Genomic DNA, 19,558 nt, shown 5'->3' with positions numbered 1-19,558 from the left:
TTTGCTTGTATATCCTTGCAGATTAAAAGTATACATTTATTAAAAAAAAAAAAAAAAACTTACTGACCCCAAACATTTGAATGGTTGAGTTATATTTTTGGTACAACAAGATAAAGAAAACAAATATTTCAACTCAAATGCAGATGATATACAAATACTGAGACCATTAAATATTAATAATATTGAAATAATGTATACAAGGTTAATAGCATGTATGAGTTCTCGCCCACAGAACTTTCACAGTGTCAAAATAAAGCAAAGATATGTTTGTATTTCTTAGGCATTTTTGTTTTGATTACACAAAAGCCCCCTTTCCCGCGCCCTTATGCTCAATATATATATATATTTATTTTTTTTCTTTTACACTATACCCAGCATTTGTTGCAGTTGGAGTCATTCCTAGAAATGACTCTTAAATCCTACCAAGGTCAAAGTTATTTGCCTCCTCAAATCTGGAACACAATCCAGCTGTTACATTTCACATGTGCTGTATGATCTTCATGTTTGTATTTTTGTATTTTTTCTATTCTGAGCTTACATATTCATTTAACACCTTTCAAGCATATACACACGAAACTTAATTTGGCATTTAAACAAAAAGGCATATCTTCATTATCTTCCTACTACTCTAAATAGACAGAGGTGACGTCCAGCGCACAATACGATTCGCCTAACAACTAAATCAACTTTTAGCCAGTTGGTGACATGAAAGGTCCTGTTTTACAAACTTGTTTTGAATCAAGCTTCCTTAACTGCATTCAATGTGCTAACAATAGCAACCGGACACTGAATTTGAGGGATAGGCTGTCCCCTCAGCTGCATGGGAGTTTCTTTGGCAAAGCTTATAGCAAGGAACACAAAAACACACACACACACACACACAGATTTACCCTCACCACTTCACTCTTCCTTTCTGCAACTTCCTTTCACATCAGACAGTGACGATCCAGAGCTTGTTCGTAGTGCAGTATTTACGTAAGGAAAACATGTCGAGCTCCTGATGAGGGTTAATTTGTAGCTGTTAGGTTCATCTGCATCCTGTTGCTGTTGGTCTTCACTCCCACCACTTCTCTCACACAGAAAAACAACACTCTGAATGTCTGGGAACAGCTGCTCTAGGTCTACGGGAGACTTTAAATATATCAGGGCAATTGTCTGATCTGAAGCTATATATAAAAACATCCTGATACTGCACTGAGCACAGGGCCTTGAGTTTCATATGAATGGTTACAATGCTTTCCACCTCTAAGTTTGACACTGATGATGATGATGTCCGCTTTTCTAATGCGTTTTAAGCATGTAGACTGTCCTCCGCCTCTCAGTCGCTGTATTTGCGAAGGCTTTTGTCGGTATTGAGGTTGCCGGGCTCATGGTTTTTGCACTGAATGCTAGTGCCGTTCACGGGGCCTGAGCTGGACACCTGGTTCTTGGTATGACACCAACAGCACAAGCAGGACTGAAATAGTGATAAAGATAAAAGGAAAATCATTTGATTGTTGCAACATAAGCTCATTAGAAAAACATGCTGCTGCTTTGCAAAACTTCAAAAACAATTGCATATATGTTATGACCCCAAAACACACCAAAGTGCATGACTTGTTAAGTTATACATTTTCAGGTTTGCATGACATGGGTTTCTGACATAGTAAACTTGCTCACTAGCTCACTTGATACAGCATTGCACTTGCGATTCGGAACGCTCAGGTACGAGTCCAGTTAAAAAAAAAAGTGTCACGACTCACGACACTCGATTAAAGAGCTGCAAGACTTGTAGAAGTAAGCTAAAATGGCATGGTTTGCTTTTGTTAACACTATCGGTTACGTTTAGAGCAGGGTTTAGTGTAGGTGGTACTATAATTTCGAAGGAGATAGAGCTTGAACCTTTTAGCGGCTGAAAATGTCTGTTTTGAACAGCCAACATTTTTAAATGTTGCCAGTTTTACGTTCTTCTGTTTCGAAAACAATTGAACATGCTTTTAGCACCAATCACGGGACATTTCAATTTGAGCATGCTGTAAAATGTGCAAGAAACAATGTAATATTATTTTGCAGAAATGCTGCCCCGCAGGCACTTTGTTTTTTGAATCAGTATTTCTTATCTGCAGCACTAACTTTGGCCCATAGTAAATCAATGTTGAATATTTCTCTTGGATCTACACCATCTCTTGCACAGCTCACCAGTTTGCTTGTATTTAGGGCCATGAACTTGGGTTGGCCAACTGAGTTGGTGTTATGGTTTGTCTCACAGACGCTTCAGCTGCATTGCATTTATGGGATCATCCTCATTACTGAAAAGGGGCCCACGTAGGATCTGACATCATTGTCTGTAATCTACACTCAGACACCCATGGCTGGGCATGGCTTATCTCTCTCTGAGAATGGCTCACAGGACACCTAAACATTCGTCTCCATAAATCAAGCACATGAATGTTCTGTGGCCGCTGATTTTGCGAAGTCGTGACGTGAGGAAGCGTATGCGTTCACTCATTCTGTATGAGTCTGTTTGCAATGACTGGTTAGTGAAGGAATAAGCACTCACCTTAAAGCAATTCTTGAACTTCTTGCTGACAAAGTAGAGGATGATGGGGTTGATGCAGGAGTTCACAGTGGCCAAGTTGATGCCAAAATAATCCATGATCAACAGGAAGCTGAAAGTTTGGACACTCGTTTAGTTTTGTTGTGTGTAAGTTTACATACCACTTGCACAATCTACAAGATGTTTGTCATTTTTGAATAAGATGGATTATTTTAGAGATTGCAATGACAAATACTAAATACTAGCTGAAGATTTAAAATACAACAATTAATTTAAAGCACACTAGACATATGATACCATAGTCACATAAAAAAACATGACTTTTTAAAATTGTATTAATATCCATGACTTGTTTTTAAATTACTGTTTTTAAAATTCCCTGATGTTTCCAGGTTTTCCATTATTGTCCCTGATCTGTCCTGAGAAGGGAAGCTGCCCAATCATTTTGACACAAATTCGTTAAGATCCTGTAGTCTTGGTTTCCCATCATGCTCTATGTTTGAGTTTTTCCAACAGTGGCTATATGATGTCTTCAGTGGCCAACTAAGGGACTTATACACAACTATCACTATTAATGCATAACTATATATATTTTTATGTACCATTTGAATATTCCTGTTAACTCTAAACAGTACAATTTGTCTAAATTAATATATTGTTTTTGTCTTGTGGAATACAATGAAATACAGTGTTTTAATCAGTCTTTTTAATGACAGTACTACATTTAAAATATATGTTTTATATAGGCTATCTTATTTTTATAATTTTTTTATTTTATCTCATTTATCTTTTTATTTTATCTGAAAAAGTTACAAGTCTTACAGCTTCTGTTAGGGGTATGTAAACTTATTTGGACATCTGTAAACACTTTAGTACAAACTATAACTTGTATGTCAAGCAATAAGTACCATGCACATACAGTACAAGTATGTAGGGTATAAAATAAATCAGTCCGCTGTTAAGAGTAAAAATTGGCGAAGGCTCACTCACTTGAGTAGGTCACAACGTCTTTCATCAGTTGGAACATAAACCATTTTCTTCAACAGTCTACTGAGATGAAGGGGGAACCAGCAAAGAGCAAAGATCAGCACTAAACAGAAGACTGCTTTAGCCACTTCACGCCGCTGAAAAACATAAACAAGCCATTAGATCCACAGCATGTTCAATGTTATATAATGTACTCTCAGAGATATTACTTTTACAGACTTTAGCACATACATAACAGGCTAAAAAGATTATTCTAGTATCATCTAATTCAAGGATGCGAAACTTCGGTCCTGGAGGGCCACTGCTCTGCAGAGTTTAGTTCCAACATTAATCAAATACATCTGAACAGGTTAATCAAGGTCTCCAGAATTACTAAAAAGATCACTTAAAAAAATAAAAATAAACTGCAAGATACTGGCCCTCCAGGACCGAAGTTACCCATCCATGATCTAATTGTTAATAAAGACAATAAGACACAATATTACTGTGCACTTTGCAGTAATACTCCTTATGGAATGATACTGACTTGAAGGTTTATGAGCATTAGTATTAAGGACTTTTTCATACCTGTTTAAGGTGTTCACTGAGGACGATCCGAAGGCTTCCGTTTCTACGGTGGAGCATTTCACATGTCATGAGGGTGTAGAAAACAGCTGTGCAGGCCAGTGGCACACAGAAGTAAAAGCCAAATAACCACCAGTCTTTCAAATCTACATAGAACTGAAAGCAGATGAAAGACATTCACAGTATCCATTATGTTTATAGAAAATAGAAAAACGTTACGGTGTCATGATGCAGTATTTACAGCCAGTGAGAGATCATTTAAGGGCTGAGTTGTCACAGCACAATTTTTTTTTTAATACCAACATGAATTGGTAGGTAATTGAAAGTAGTAAAAATATAGCAAAAATGCCCTCAGAAGACTAACTGTGAGCTTAAACTTTTGATGTTTAGACGCTGGAAGCAACGAACCGGTAAGAAAAAATAAAGAGATGGATTCGAGAAAAAAAGAGGAAGGCGTTCTAGCTTAATATGATATAGACTAAATTTGGTTTCAGTAAGTTTTTTTTTTTCTTCCTCTTTTAAACATTTGTTACAAAAAAAGTCTATTTCAAATAAATGCTGGTCATTTGACATTTATTTTCCTTAAAAAATCCTAAAAAAACAACAACAAAAACATCATTGTTTCCATTAAATATTGTAATAATGTGATGATAATAAGAAATGTTGCTTGAGAACAAAATCAGCATGTTATAATGATTTCTGAAGGATCATGTGACACTGAAGACTGTAATTCAGCTTTGTCGTCACAGGAATAACATCACATTTTATAAATATAATATAAATGCATATAAATATAATAAAAAACTATATTTTTTTACATTTTTTTATTTCAGTGTTGTAAAATATCGTTTTTTGTTTGTTCTTTACTTAGCAGTTAACATTTATTCAATAATGTACTAAATTGTAGCCATGCAATAAACAGGAAAAGCATTTTGCGTTGCATCCTGATCACCCTGCTGGGTTTATTTTATGATAACAATCAGCTGACCTTACATTATCCCTAGGTCCTTATAGCATAACTGTTTATATAAAACAGTACTCAAAGTGAAAACAACACAATGTTAATTTCATTTTTATAATTTAATTTGTGCTGTATTAAATTGTCTCATCTGAATTGTCCTATGTTTCTGAGATGAATGGCAGGGTTCATATGAGAGAATGAACTCGGTTTCTCATCCACACATATGGCTCTGCTTGAGAGAGATACATCAGCTTGTAACTGCACTCATGGTCTGCTATCAATTTACTTATTTGGACCGAACAAAGAAAAAGAAATCTCCAGATATCGTCTGCATGGGAAAACTGAAGAAAACTCCAAAGGTTTTACTCTTATCCCCTGCATTGTCTGTGATTTACGCAAAATGTTGCTTTCAAGATCAAAGTTTGTAAATGATGACAGAAATCGTGCATAGCATCCTGCTCGAGGTCAACCACACAGGATGCACTTACAAAAAGTGCTTGAGTGTTTATGTGAATGAAGGGAAAAGACGTCGGCATGACATCCAGCCGATTAAAGCTTACCCTCGTGAAGTTACTTTCAGGCTTAAGCATACAAGTGTTGATGGTTTGGTTTTTGTAGGTGAAGGTGATCATGTTGAAGACTATTGCCTCTGGTACAGCCAAGATAATGGACAGGACCCAAATGGAGAAGATCTCAATGGCAGTAAAGAGGGGAATGCCGACCCCCTGCACTCTGCTCCAGGAGGCTACAGCCCTGTACCTGAGCCACAAAAATAAAACTCTCATGAGATTGCTCATTTGTTTTAACATCTCACAACAGAGACATGTCATTAGCTATGTTTTCATCCAAATATGTGCATTTAACTTATGCACAAAAAGTGGAGTATTGCATAAAACAATTGCGAAATTTCTATCCCACACTATAAAAATTACATGATCAATAAGTTATGACAACTCATTAAAATAATTTAAGCCATTTTCAACTTTTTCTTTATGATTTACAAGATTCAACACATTTTTTTTTTTTTTTTAAGTCAGTTTAATGTCATTTAAGTTGAAATGACTTAAACATCTAAGTTGATTGTACTTAAAAAAATGTCAGGCAGCAACTTTGTTTTTAACAGTGCATGTACTGTATTTAAGAAAACAAAATTGTCACTTACTGGTAATAAAAATGGAAGTTGCTGCAATCGGGAAGCCACTGTGGCTCTTTTTTCGTACATTATACATTACTTGTGCCTCAGAGCGAGCAGACGAAATGCAATGAATGCTGTCGTGTTATCTTGCGTTCGGCGGTGGATGCCTGGTGTTTGGGAACTCAGTCATGTGAGACAGTTCTGGGAGGTAATTATCTCCAGCAATTTGATTGGGGGGGTGGGGGCTGTTGTTTTTGCGGATCAAGGGATTTTTTTGGTAAATGTGTTTCCATCATAGTTTATGTACATTCTCTTATCGAATAAATAAATAAACAACAATATACCAACTTTAACTTTTCATAAAATGGATTGATGGAAAGATCCACTTTATTTAAGATCCACTTTATGTGAACTAAACATCTCTGTGAATGACCTCAGAGAAATATGTATAATCTTCCCATTTTCTTTTTAACATCAACACCTGCAAAGCTTGACTGATCAGATTTCTATCGTGTGGGAAAGCTTCTGTGAAAATATTGCCGTGCGTGCAGCTGTGCCAACTTTCAGCTTCTGGTTTACAGCTACAGTATCTAAGATTAATGAAAAGGCTGCTTTGCATTGTAATATGCATATTACTAAAATGCTCACAGATATACTTCAGCTGTTTGTTTGGATATAGTCACTGGTTTGCCTGGCTGCTTGTTTCCCTTTGCTCAAAGTCATGTTTGCTTGTTTGTTTCATTAATATCTTTTCTCTTGTGGGTGATTCTGTAAAACGGTGCATCAAGATTTTATATAACTATATATTTTTTTTATAACCCATTTGAATATTCCTGTTCAACAACAATGGGACATTTATATTTCACTAAGTAGAGATGTATCCACTTTGCCAAAACTTAGACGGATAAGAAAGACGTGATATAATAATAATAATAATAATAATTCATTACATTTACGTAGTGCTTTTCTCGGCACTCAAAGCGCTTTTACAAAGAAGGGGGAATCTCCTCAACCACCACCAATGTGCAGCATCCACCTGGATGATATATGTATTATCTTCATTTAATATGTAAGCTCACACAACATGGGGAGAACGGATCTGACGAGATGTGCTGAACATTTCCTCGGCATGATTCAGAAACTAATTGAAAGCGGCTGTGCTGTTGTGAAATTAAGTCCAGCCGTATGATTCAAGTGATTCATTCTTTAAAAATTGTGACGGGCTGCTAGACATTTGTGGCTCTGATTCGCTCTTATGGTTCTAAATGTCAATGAAACATCATTCACACGGGAAAAAAAGCTGATGGCTTGTTTTTGGCTTATACAGTATCTTAACAATTTGGCCGAAATACAACATTTTAGTTTAGTTTTATTGTATAGACATACGACAAGATAACAGCCATTCTTCCTTCTTTATGGTAGCGTTTAAACTGAAGTGGGCAGGTGGCTTCAGGCTCCTGATGAGGAAAAGACTTTCTAAAGAGAGGTGCCTATTAAAGCTGACCTTATAAACTGGAGGAAGTGCCCTGATTCAAGAAGTGGACGAGCCTTATCCGAAGGTCCTGCCTTTTCCCCTAAACCACATGTGCAAATGCACTAATGTTTCCTGAGAAGGTTTTCATTGGAACCACCCTGATCAAGATGATATGGGAAATACAGCTTTTTCTCATTTCATACAACATTCTTAATTAAAATGCCAAGAGATCTCTGGTTTTAAAATGGTGGATAAATTGAAAAGAAAGAAATTAAGCTTCTTTTTGACAAATTACCTATATATAATTTGAGCTTCTACAGTCAAAATAATTACAAATAAATTTTCTAAACAACTACAAAATATATAGATACAGCAGATGTGGCGACGGGACGTACATCTCCGTTCCCTCCCTCAGGGAATGAGGGTTACCATACGTAACCAAGACGTTCCCTATCAGTCGGTCACTCTCGACGTATGAAAAAAAAAAAAAGCCAGGGCTGGGTCTGCCTCCTCCAGGGGCAGCGCTTGCAGGTTCACCACCTGGTCCCTGAAGGAAGTGGTAGGAACCTTGGGCACATAGCCAGGCCGGGGTCTTAGTACAACATGGTTGTCACCCGGCCCGAACTCGGCCCGAACTCTAGAACTATAGAGTTATCTAGAAATATACAGATAGACACCAGTGTCCAATGAAATGTACTCAATGTACTCAAAACTGGATTTTAAGCTTGAATTGTTAATTGGTTTTGCTCATAAGACAGCATAATGTATTTGTGGCAGAATACAATGATACAATAAAAATGATAGAGTCTGAAAAGTTAGGTCATGCTTGGTTTGAAGACGTACAATAAGCATACAGTGAGATTGAGACAAGAATTGTGAATTTCTTTTTAAAGGATTAGTTCACCTCAAAATGAACATTTCTTCACCCCAATGCCATCCAAGATGTTCATGTCTTTCTTTCTTCAGTGGAAAATAAATTAAATTTTTTGAGGAAAACATTTCAGGATTTTTCTCCACACAATGGACTTCAACAGTAACCAAATTGTTGAAGTCCAAATCAATGCAGTTTCAAAGGGCTTCGAAGCGCTTCAAAGGGCTCTGCACGATCCCAGCTGAGGAAGAGGGTCTTATCTAGCGAAACGATCGGTCATTTTCTAAATAAAATAAAAATGTATATAGTTTTTAACCACAATTGTTCATCTTGTGCTGGTCTGCGATGCGCCAGGCATTACGAAATCACGTTGGAAAGGTCACACAGGACATAGCGGTCTCCTCCATCTGCCTACGGTCTTCATCTGTGTACTCCGGTTCAAAAAGGTAGGGTAGGGTGAAAAACTCCATCTCATTTTCTTCTCCTACTTCAAAATTGTCCGACATCATTGTTTTACCTTTTTTGTTAAAGGGCTTTTGTATTAGTCTTCGCATGTTCGCTTTGTAAACAATGGGGCGGTACTTCCGCCTACGTCCAGCGTCACCTTTCCAACGTGATTACGTAATGCCTGGCGCGTCGCAGACCAGCACAAGACGAATCCTGAAATGTTTTCCTCAAAAAACTTAATTTCTTTTCCACTGAAGAAAGAAAGACATGAACATCTTGGATGGCATTGGGGTGAGGAAATTATCAGGAAATTTTCATTTTGAGGTGAACTAATCCTTTAAATATCTGAATTACAATAAAGAGGAGGAGTGACAGAGTATAACATATCTAGGCCTAAAACCATAAACCCAGCTTCTGACCTTTGTCTCTCCCTGACCCTAAGACCTCGGCTGTGAAACTTGAACCTGTAACCTCAAGGAGGCCTGATGTTTAAAGGTCAAATTAAAGAAAGGTGTGTAGGTAGCTTTTTTTATTAGATGAGTTTCTCTCATCAGTAGAAAAACTCTTTGACAATTAAAAGATTGTGAAAATAAATTAGAAAGGCGAGTTTTTTAAAACGAGGTTTAGAAAATGTAGACACTGAAAGTGGGTGAAGCAGTGATTTACCTGTCCACACTCAAAGCACACAGATTGAGTACTGTAATCCCAACAGATGCTTTCTGGAGGAATGGAACCAGTTTGCACAGGAAGAGTCCAAATGGGCTATCATCAAACGGCCATTTTGTGACAAGCAGCTGCAAGAAAAAAAGGATTGTTCATTTCTATGATTCCTCAGCCATATGACCCACAAACTCTAGTAGAATACACTGCATTGAGATGAATGAAATGTGGATGCATTTTCTTATTTATTTTAAGCTCTTATGTCTGTACATTTATTTATAAAGTTGGAATGAAATGGAGATGTTTAACCATAATTGAGGCAGTCTACATTTCTGGAATTTGCTGGTTTCTGAAACAGTTTAACTTAAATAAGTAGCAGATTGTTTTGCTTTGACTCTCTGTTCCCGTCTTTGGCCTTAAGGGCACACATCTTGTCTTGATGAAATTGATTTAGTGCAGTTTCAATGGCTACTTGTATATCGGCCCTGGCACTTCTTTGTTCGTTGTGTACTTTTGCTAGTCTTCACCTTGGAAGATTCTAGTAGTGTTGAAAACAAAATCCTCATGTCGTCTTTTTTGAAGTGTACCCCGTTTTGAAATGAAGTTTTGCGTCAGTAGAAGGTTTGTGTTTTGTTGGTTTGGACTCATCATTCAAGTGGCCTTGACAGGGTTCTTTGAAAGGGCGTTGTCTTTTGTTAAACAGGAAAAGTGTGTGGATTATGCTCAGGTTTAGAAAGGAAGCTCTCCATGGGTGTATCCTGGCCCTGTTTGTATGAGGAGTGTGGAGTTTAGCACAGATGGAGTGTGTATGTGCATTTGATGTATATTGGAAGTCAGTGGTCTGGAGTGCACAGATGTCTGTGCGTCACAAAACAAGACATGCTAACTGCTGCACTTCTGTTTTAAAACACTGTTGTTGTTTGAGCTTTCAATGTTAAACGGACACCTTTCATCCTAATAGAGAAACTCTCTGGGTCTCCACCCAACATCCTGTTGAAAAGTCCCTCAAAATGAAATTTGTACAAACTGGAAACATTGTGCTAAACTGTTGCACATCGCCTCAGAGAGTGTTTTAACATTATAAATCATATAGATAGACTACAGATAGGAAATTTGACCCGGGTCAATGATGCATAAGAAAGTCCAAGATAAAGAAAAAATATATATATAGGCCTAGTTAAAAACATATGTATTTATACAATTTTGATGAAAGGTTTCAGTATATGACTCTAAAAATGTCATGTGGTGTATCCATCAAGTAAAAAGTATTAAACAAAAATAAATAAGTAAATGTACACAAAGTAAATGAATCTAAAAGTCCCCTTGTGGTGAAAATCAAGTATTTAACATTTATATGTCTATGTGGTGTTTTTGATGTGCTTTAAGACAAACCATGTGAAAATTCATGTCTACACCATGAGTATTTTCTCCTTAAACCTGCAGTGAACCAAAGTTTGAAATTGCGGGTGTTTCTGACTTAACAAGCTACCTTGTAACCAATCACGTCAAAGTGTGATCGTAAACTAGTGGATCTCTGAGCTGGTGTGAGTGAGTGGAGGCAGGGCTAATTTGCATATTCACAGAACCGCTGTGAATATATAATATTCATTATATATTCATTTTATATATATATATATATATAAATATATATATAATACATTTTAGCAAATGAATTGAAAAAATATGCTCTTCATTGAAAAGGTGTCTGAATTGCACTTTTAATGTATTTAAAAAAAAAAAAAAATTCGAGCATCACATCACTGACCCATCTGCTAGAGGCCTCTGTTCACTGTCAAGTACTGAGTTCACTGATGAACAGAGTATTAGACAAGGGAATTTTGGCTAGTGATGAAGCATTAGTCAAAACAGGGCTGTTCATTTGGACGATAGGCCTTCAATCCTCTGTTTATTTTATCAGGCCATATCCCTGCTGTACTCATCACAAAAGCCTCAGTAACCGTAATAGAACGGCCCTGGAGATAAACTCTGAATGACCGTATAATTATAGGGCCCCTTGCCCTGTGCATCTAAGCATCCTCCCAACTTCCTCTGGGTTTTCAGAAATGCCATAGAATAACCATTTTTGATCTTCTTAATGTGAAGAACAATATGAGAACCTTTTATTCCACTACAAAGAACCTTTTGTACAATGGAAACATTCCATTGAGGTTAAAGGTTCCTCATGGAACCATAGATGCAAATCAAGAACCTTTATTTTTAAGAGTGTAGGCTGGTCTTTCTGTCTGATTTGTGAAAAATCCCTTTAAGAACAACATGATGTCATGTTTCCTACCAATTGAAAATAATGAAGAAACAAAGGTGCCTACCTTGTAGACATTGATAGGGATGTCTATGGTGATATAGATGAGGTCTCCAAGAGCCAGGCTGGCGATGAGGGCATTGGGTCCATTTCTCATGCACTTGTTTTGGTAAATAATCCTCAGCAAGGTGGCGTTACCCACCATTCCCACCACAAACACGACACAGGAAATAATTGTGTTAATATACTTAAAAAAGAGCTTGATGGAAGTGGGATCCTTGCAGGGTGGAAGCATGGTATTGTTATCCAGCAGGGCCTTTTTGTTGGTGGGCTGGAGACCCTTATGCACATTGGTTTTGAAGGTAGTATAGTTTTGAAGAAAACTGTCCTGGACTTCCTCTGTTCTATTTATCTGACATATTCCACCAGTGGCCAGGACGGCCATTAGCAAAACCAGTTGTAGTGTCGTAATGCCCATTGCAGAACGCAGTTCGCTCTTTGATTTCCAGATGAAGTGATACGATCCTGATTAGTGCAGCTGTAGAAAAAGAAACAACAGGGCGGAAATCAAAAACACATAATGTTGTAAAGTTTAGTTTGTCACAGCTCACACACACACACACAAAATAAAGAGACATACGATGCAGGCCTCAGAATGAAACAAAATCAAAGAGAATTACTTAAAAGTATAACACTAGATGCGCAAAACTTCAACACAACTTCAAAAGGGATTTAGTGGAGGAGCACAGATGGAGAGTGCCAGTACGAGTTACTGTCATGCTATGGGGACGAGACGTTGCCTTTCCTGTCATCCCAGGCAAGTACCCATCAGTGCTGGCATGGTGCTAGTGGCACAGCACCAAGCTTTTGTTTTTTCATTTGTAATTTTAAAAATGCACCCGTTGCATGGCTTTCATCACTTTGGTTTCCTCAACACACATTTCCGCTCTGGTTTGCGTTTGGCACTCATTAGGGCGGTTTCCCAAACTTAAACATGGAAAAAAGATGTATTTTGGAATTTCACTATAGGAAATGTTCTAGTAATTTACTACAGCTTAATAACAATTCAGGTTCATATCAATCAGATACCTTTTTGATAACACTTTGCAATAAGGTTCCATTTGTTAGATATCATGAACTAATAATACATCTAAAGCATTTATTAATCTTATTTAATATTGATTTCAACATTGACCATTACTACATTATTAAAAGTTAATATAATTTAACAGACCTGAACTAACATGAACTTACAATAAAGAGTTGTATTTCTATCAACGAACATTAAAAAAGATTAATAAATACCAATCTATTTCTCATTGTTGAAGTGGTACCAAATAATATTTTAACATTACAGTGAAGCCATATAAATTTCATTAGATATGCTGTTCGAAAAGAGCATAAAAGTTCTATTTTTTTATTCTTAAAAAGTTGCTAATCACACACACAAAAAAAGAATCTCTTTCAAATAAGTTGTGCAATTTTATCCATAACAAATGTAGCCTATTCGTACACAAGAATCACAAGTGAGAAAAGTTAATCAACTCTCATCTTGTTTGGAATCATTTGAAACCCCCTTTCATTATCTTGACAGCAAAGGAACACTTCTGAGCCAAGATGTGTTTCCTGTTCAAAGTCCCTGCCACCACCTGGTACACAAGGAACTATTTAGTAGACAGCCCTTCAAGTAGCATCTCAGTTTAGCATCAGCTAGGCACTAAAGAGATCCTGAACGGCACGTAAACTGTTACACTTATGAATTATAAATGCCTCCTGGTTTTTCACCTACCGCTCCTTAAATGTCTGCCTTCCCCAGGATCCCGTCAGTCAATCAGTCAGTGAGTTAGTTAGACGAATATTCGGCTAGAGCCCCCCAGACATCTGTGTGGTATCATATGAGTAATTAACCAACTATCAAAGTGTAGCAAGATCCCATTTGGACGCCACGACGCACCAAAGCTGCTGTGAAGGGGCTGCGCATTCTGTCTCCTGCTTTTCCTGTGGAGAGTTGCTGTGTGTGTGTGTGTGTACGTGTGTGTATGTGAGTGTTTAAGAGAGAGCACTTTGACGGGGTGGGATTGCAAATCTCCACCTCCCCCCTCGGCCGGGAGGGGGGCCCCAAAGGAAACACCAGCGCTCGGTGAGGCACAGCCTGCCTGACTGTCAACAGTCAGCCGAAGCTTGGGAAGCATCAGGAGGAATTACAAATCCTCTCCTGAGGTTTGCCGCCTTTCTCTCCCTCGATCTTTGTCGTTTTCTTTCTCTCGCCCTGACAGAGCCCTTGCCACCATGTCATAACCTTCTCCCAAATGATCAGCAGCGATATTTGCATCTGACAAACTCACCTACGAGTCCTTTGCTTTAGATGCGATACTGGCTGATATGCAGGAGGGGTTGTGGGGGACGGTGGTGGGATCGAGAGCCAAATGTGCCTTGGACTTTCTATGTCTGAAATATCACAATGTGGGTGGTCAGACTCAGGGGAAAACTTGATTGCTCATGTGAACATAAAAGCCCACATAAGCCTTGGGTTCAAGTCTGCCTTATACCAGCCTTACATAAATTGAAGCTATTTTGGATTCTTTTTCATTATGTGCTCTGGCAGCATGATAGGCTGTCTTTAAGAAGGTCGATTGGAACAACAAGCTCATCTAAAGCAAAGTTCCTGGCTGACTACATCACTGTCCATTATGCAACCTAAACATCTATGCCTATAAAATGGGCCATTATCAATATGGGGTCTAAGTGCAGCCAGGAAGGCTTATCAGTATTGTAAACAGGCACCTAAGCTGAAACTGCAACTGTACTTGTTTCTAATAAAACATTGACCTGAATATCATTACAACTTAGTGGTCTATGGTAATGTTTTATTTATGCCTAATGCCTCCTCATTACTGAAGCTTTATCAAGTTGTCTTGAGATTTAGAGGTTTACCTCATTTTGTTCTGTATGCAAGGGTTGACTGAACCTATCTGACAACATGTAGACTGTTCTATTGGTAAACATGTATTAACAAAGCACTAATTTGTGTGTAGCCTTCATATCTAACAACATAGGCTAATTAATGTTTTCAGCTTTCAGCACAGCACTGTTTTAAAGATTTTAAAACAGATTTTGGCAGATGTCAGTGCTTTAAGCATACAAAGTATCTTATGCTCACCAAGGCTGCATTTATTTTATCAAAAATACAGTAACAACGGTGATACTGCTAAAATAAATGTTTGCTATTTTAATATATTTGAATGTAAAGCTGAATTTTCAGCATCATTACTCCAGTCTTCAGTGTCACATTTCCTCCAGAAATCATTATAATATGCTGATTTTGTGCTCAAAAAACATTTATTATTATTATCATCATAAAAATGGTTGTGCTTCTTATTATTTCTTTGGAAATCATGATATATTCAGCATTCTTTGATGAATAGAAAATTCAAATGAACTCAAAACAGTATTTATTCAAATTGCTTGTAATGTGAAAGTCTTTTCTGTCGCTTTTGATCAATTTAATGTATCCTTACTGAATAAAAGTATAAAATAAAGAATTTTTTTTTCTTTTCTTTCTTTAAAGAAAATAATTTACTGACCCCAAACTTTTGAACATTATTATATTATGTTATATTTTATATTATATTATACCATGCTATATTATACTATACTATACTATACTATACTATTTTTTCCCCTTTATTTCATTTCTGGTCCACTGGTCTATTCTAGCGTTGACCGTATAGCAGCACCACATCAGCAATGTGCAAATTAATTGATGACTAAAAAAAGACTGTTACTGTAACTTTTAAAAGTAAAAATCCCAAATAGTTATCCTCTGTCCATCTAGCTCATATTCTCATCACGTTTCAACATGGCCAAATGCTATGGGCAGTGCAATTCCCCCTCTCATTCCATTTGTACGTGCATCTTTTAATTGGAGTGTTCATTTGCAGCTAATCAGCCTGCCTAGTATTAATTGTGACTTAATTGGGTAATACTAATATTTATTGCCATTCAATTTTAAAACGATTGTGTTTTCTTTAATTGTAGGCATGAATTCATAATAGCTCTTGAATAAGTCATGGTCAACAGTGGCATATATTTTATTAATCGTAACGTGATTTGCTGACAGGATCCTTTTTCACAGAGTCCCTCAAGTCTGCTGGTAGTTTCAATGGTGTCACAACTTTTGGGGGAAAGGGAGAGAGAGAGAGAACGAGAGTATGTGTGTGTGTGTGTGAGAGAGAGAGTTGAGTTTGGAGTCTTTGTTAATCAAGACATTAATATATAAAATGATGAAACCTTTACCTGGTCCCAGTTGTTTTGGGCTTTCATGTTGTTGTGCTGTTGTTGTTTGGGCTCTTCATCTGGTATTAATGGCATTCTGTCTGAACTCAAAGATGGCAGGCTGCCTGGTAATTCATATGCTTGTTCTCTGATGGCATCTGTGAAAATGTGCTCCGTGCATATTGGTACATACCCTGTGGGAGGGAGCAGGAGCTCAAACCTCTGACTGAGTGGGATGTACGTGGTTTCATAACTGGGGCATTTGCACCAAAAACAAAAGAGAGCGAGAAAGAGAGAGGGAGGGAGGGAGGAAGAAAGACTGGGAAAGAAGGCCAATTTGATTTTCTTATATGTGACTGTGATTGACATTCTAATACAGATGATGGTACTGGACTGAAGAACCAGTGGCGAATAGTTCGTGTTGAAGTACTGAAGATATTAGAATATTGTAATGAATCATATGAAACAATTAGCACACACAGTGTCACACACACACACACACATTCAAATTGTGAATGTCAAGCTTCTGTTTTCTATAGACCTTATGTAGCTCCGCCCCTTTTCAGCGCTGCGCTCGTTGTCTTTTGTCTTCCGGTCTGTATTTTCACAGCGATCTTGCGTATTTATGAATGAACGGCTCGTTTTAAAATCTTCCCGGTCGACTGACATTTGTTAAGACATCTGATTTAAACATTACAATCCTCATGATAACTTTCGTTAACTTTACATTAAGTAAATCCACTTCAAAAGCGAATTACTCCTGGCCATAGAAATGTACAGAGCGACCGCAAAAACGGAAGTTCAAAGACAATATTCTAAAGATGGCGGCGCCCTTGTTTCTCTGGTGCATAAGGTCTATAGCAGAGTGGATTTAAACTTATAAGCTCCAATAAAATATCACAATAGTAGTCCAAATGTGTGCTATATTCCAAGTCTTTGTACTGAAACAATACACATTTTTGAGCCTTTGTTCACCTTCATCTCTGCCATTCCAGTTGCGTCTAATTTCAATCATGCTCTATTGCAATCAGTCATGTCTATTTCTGAAGATATATTCATCTATAGCCTATTCGTCATTCAAAAAGGGAAACTGATGCTGCAGATACACAAACCATAAGCAGTGCGTGCTTACCGTTTTGAATATCAATCCTGCTAAACACTTTCTTTATTCCACTCCGCTCATGTTAATATTGAAATATTCGCCAAGGAACACTCAGGTAAGATGACGTAACATTAGAACAGCCTTCTATCTGTACCTGTTCTCTAAGCTGAACAGCCAATCAGAGTTCTCTCTCTCACCGAGAGTATTTCAACATTTGTGAATCGGCCGAAAAAAAGCAGACGAGGACCAATTTCAGCCGACTGTGCGGAACACACTGAGAAAACTTTGTCGCCCGACGCACAAAAACTGCCCGACGGCTGACCGCCGGCTTGGTGTGTCCCGGGCTTTTAAAGTATGTTTCTCAGATAAACTTCTAAAGTCATATGACTTCAGTATAGAGATAGAATACTCTGAACATCTGAAGGTTAAATAAAATATAAGGGTTAGATCAGAGATAGCTTACAATTTCAGGTTACCACTTTCACTGATATACTACTTTTATGTTACTTCAAAAGTGCTTTTTTGCTCTTTTTGGAGCTCGAAAAAAATATAGAATGTATAAAAATGGCATAAATCACATAAATCCCTACCTGAGCGTCTCTTTTTCATGCAATATTTTGCTTAACACCTCTTCTTGTGTTTCGTATCAAAGAATAAAAAGAAAAGATAAAAAAAATGGAACAGCATGAAAGTGAGTGAATTATGATGCAGTTTTCTTTCTTTCTTTCTTTTCTTCTTCTTTTTTTTTTTTTTGTGGAACTATTCCTTTAGACTGACCAGCATCTGTGGACAACAGAGACTTACTTACACTGTTAGTTGCGCAGTCTCCACCATCATCAGTTTGTCCATGCAATATACTTTTGCTGTAAAGAAAGGATGATTTATGAATGATCTGGAGAAGCGTTCACATTAGTCATTTTACTGCGACACCAGAAGGTCTAAGGTCATGAGAAGTGCTCCTACAGTATTATCTGTTCGACAGTGCAGACAGACAGTTATGCTCTAGAGATTATGCTACTCCGTTTAAAATAAGCACGTTTTAAAAACTTTTGACGAGCTGAGAAGTTAAATCATTTTAAATGATGGTGTATGCCCTTTTGTCAAGCTTGTTTGCAATCTAAAAAAAGCAATTTTGAAAAGGGTTTGTGGTTAATACAATAATAATTCAACAGCATAAAAACAAGATTTATTTCTTGCTTACAAGGTCAGCTACACAGCATTAATAGTCAACAGATGGACACCATCAAGTGAGTCAACTTCATTGTTAGCATTGTGTGTTCATACAAAATAAAAATAAATAAAATACTATGCTCTGTCATAAATTGTAGCTTTCATGTTGTGTTGATGGCCAAACTCAAACTCTCAGACATAGAGAGTGATAGCATGAGTCTAAGAAAAGTCAGTGAGGCTTGTAACACATTCCTGAAGAACCCCTTGCCTAATCTGCCTTTTGTCAGACATGTTCATTGCGAGAAGCGATAAGGTCTGAGCGCACGTCTATATCTGGGACATGCTTGCTGCATAAGCTCTTAAATAAACCCTTGGGGGACGTCTAGAACTTATAGAAGCTATAACCGCTCATCCTCCAGGAAACTCTTTCTATTTAGCAGAGACATAAGTCACATGTTTGCCGAAAGTTTGGAAGTTTTTCATTTTGTTTATAATGCAAATTCAAAACAGTCTAGAGAGAAAGAATGAATTATTAGAAAGGCTTTATTTATTTTGCAGATAAATAAATTAGAGACTAGATTACTTGATTTTGTCCAATTGAAGACAACACAAAGTAAAACACACACACACACACACCAAAAAACAGAGACAGAGTGTACTGTTTACAGTAACATGCACAAAGATATATCATTGACTTTCCAATGAGTTAAGGTGACTTTGATTTATTGATTGATTGGTTATAAGTCTCCACAAGGAAATGTTTACAGTACATGATATACGTAACCATAAAATAAAGTTAAAAGGTTCTCTACAATGACTGCATACTCAAAAATAATTATATATATAGTGCAGCACAGCCATTTTCGACATTGATAATAATAAGAAATGTTTGAGCACCAAGTCAGCATATTAGAATGATTTCTGAAGCATTATGTGAACTGAAGACTGAAGTAATGATGCTGAAAATTCAGCTTTTTCATCACAGGAATATATTTCATTTTAAAATATATTCAAATAGAAATAAGTTATTTTAAATTGTAATACTATTTCACAATATTGCTGTTTTTACTGTATTTTTAATCACATAAATACAGCTTCAGTGAGCATAAGAGGCTT

At 37.1% G+C, this 19,558-nt stretch overlaps 1 protein-coding gene across 1 annotated transcript; it reads right to left on the bottom strand.

Moving 5' to 3' along the window:
• Nucleotides 1-43: 43 nt before the first annotated feature.
• Nucleotides 44-13,938, bottom strand: ednraa (endothelin receptor type Aa). The gene is made up of 8 exons (XM_084392369.1): nt 13,685-13,938; nt 11,963-12,433; nt 9,642-9,769; nt 5,609-5,807; nt 4,091-4,243; nt 3,527-3,660; nt 2,540-2,648; nt 44-1,456 (listed from the first exon to the last, which is right to left on the bottom strand). Exons 2-8 carry the CDS (start codon nt 12,371-12,373, stop codon nt 1,319-1,321), a joined length of 1,272 nt encoding a protein of 423 aa, XP_084248495.1. The 5' UTR covers nt 12,374-12,433; nt 13,685-13,938; the 3' UTR covers nt 44-1,318.
• Between the last annotated feature and the right edge of the window lie 5,620 nt (nt 13,939-19,558).

This window comes from Rutilus rutilus (genome assembly GCF_951802725.1).
Source record: "Rutilus rutilus genome assembly, chromosome: 2".
In the NCBI taxonomy this organism is placed as follows: domain Eukaryota; kingdom Metazoa; phylum Chordata; class Actinopteri; order Cypriniformes; family Leuciscidae; genus Rutilus; species Rutilus rutilus.
The sequence above is the reverse complement of the archived record's forward strand: the minus strand, read 5'-3'. Positions and strand labels throughout refer to the sequence as shown.

Bases quoted from the DNA above. Each gene is read 5' to 3' on its own strand.
- ednraa (XM_084392369.1), bottom strand. From the start codon at position 12,373: ATGGGCATTACGACACTACAACTGGTTTTGCTAATGGCCGTCCTGGCC. The intron at 4,244-5,608 runs GTAAGCTTTAAT...ATCTGCTTTCAG, and splicing joins CTGAAAGTAACTTCACGAGG to TTCTATGTAGATTTGAAAGA. The intron at 2,649-3,526 runs GTGAGTGAGCCT...CCAAACTTTCAG, and splicing joins AGACGTTGTGACCTACTCAA to CTTCCTGTTGATCATGGATT.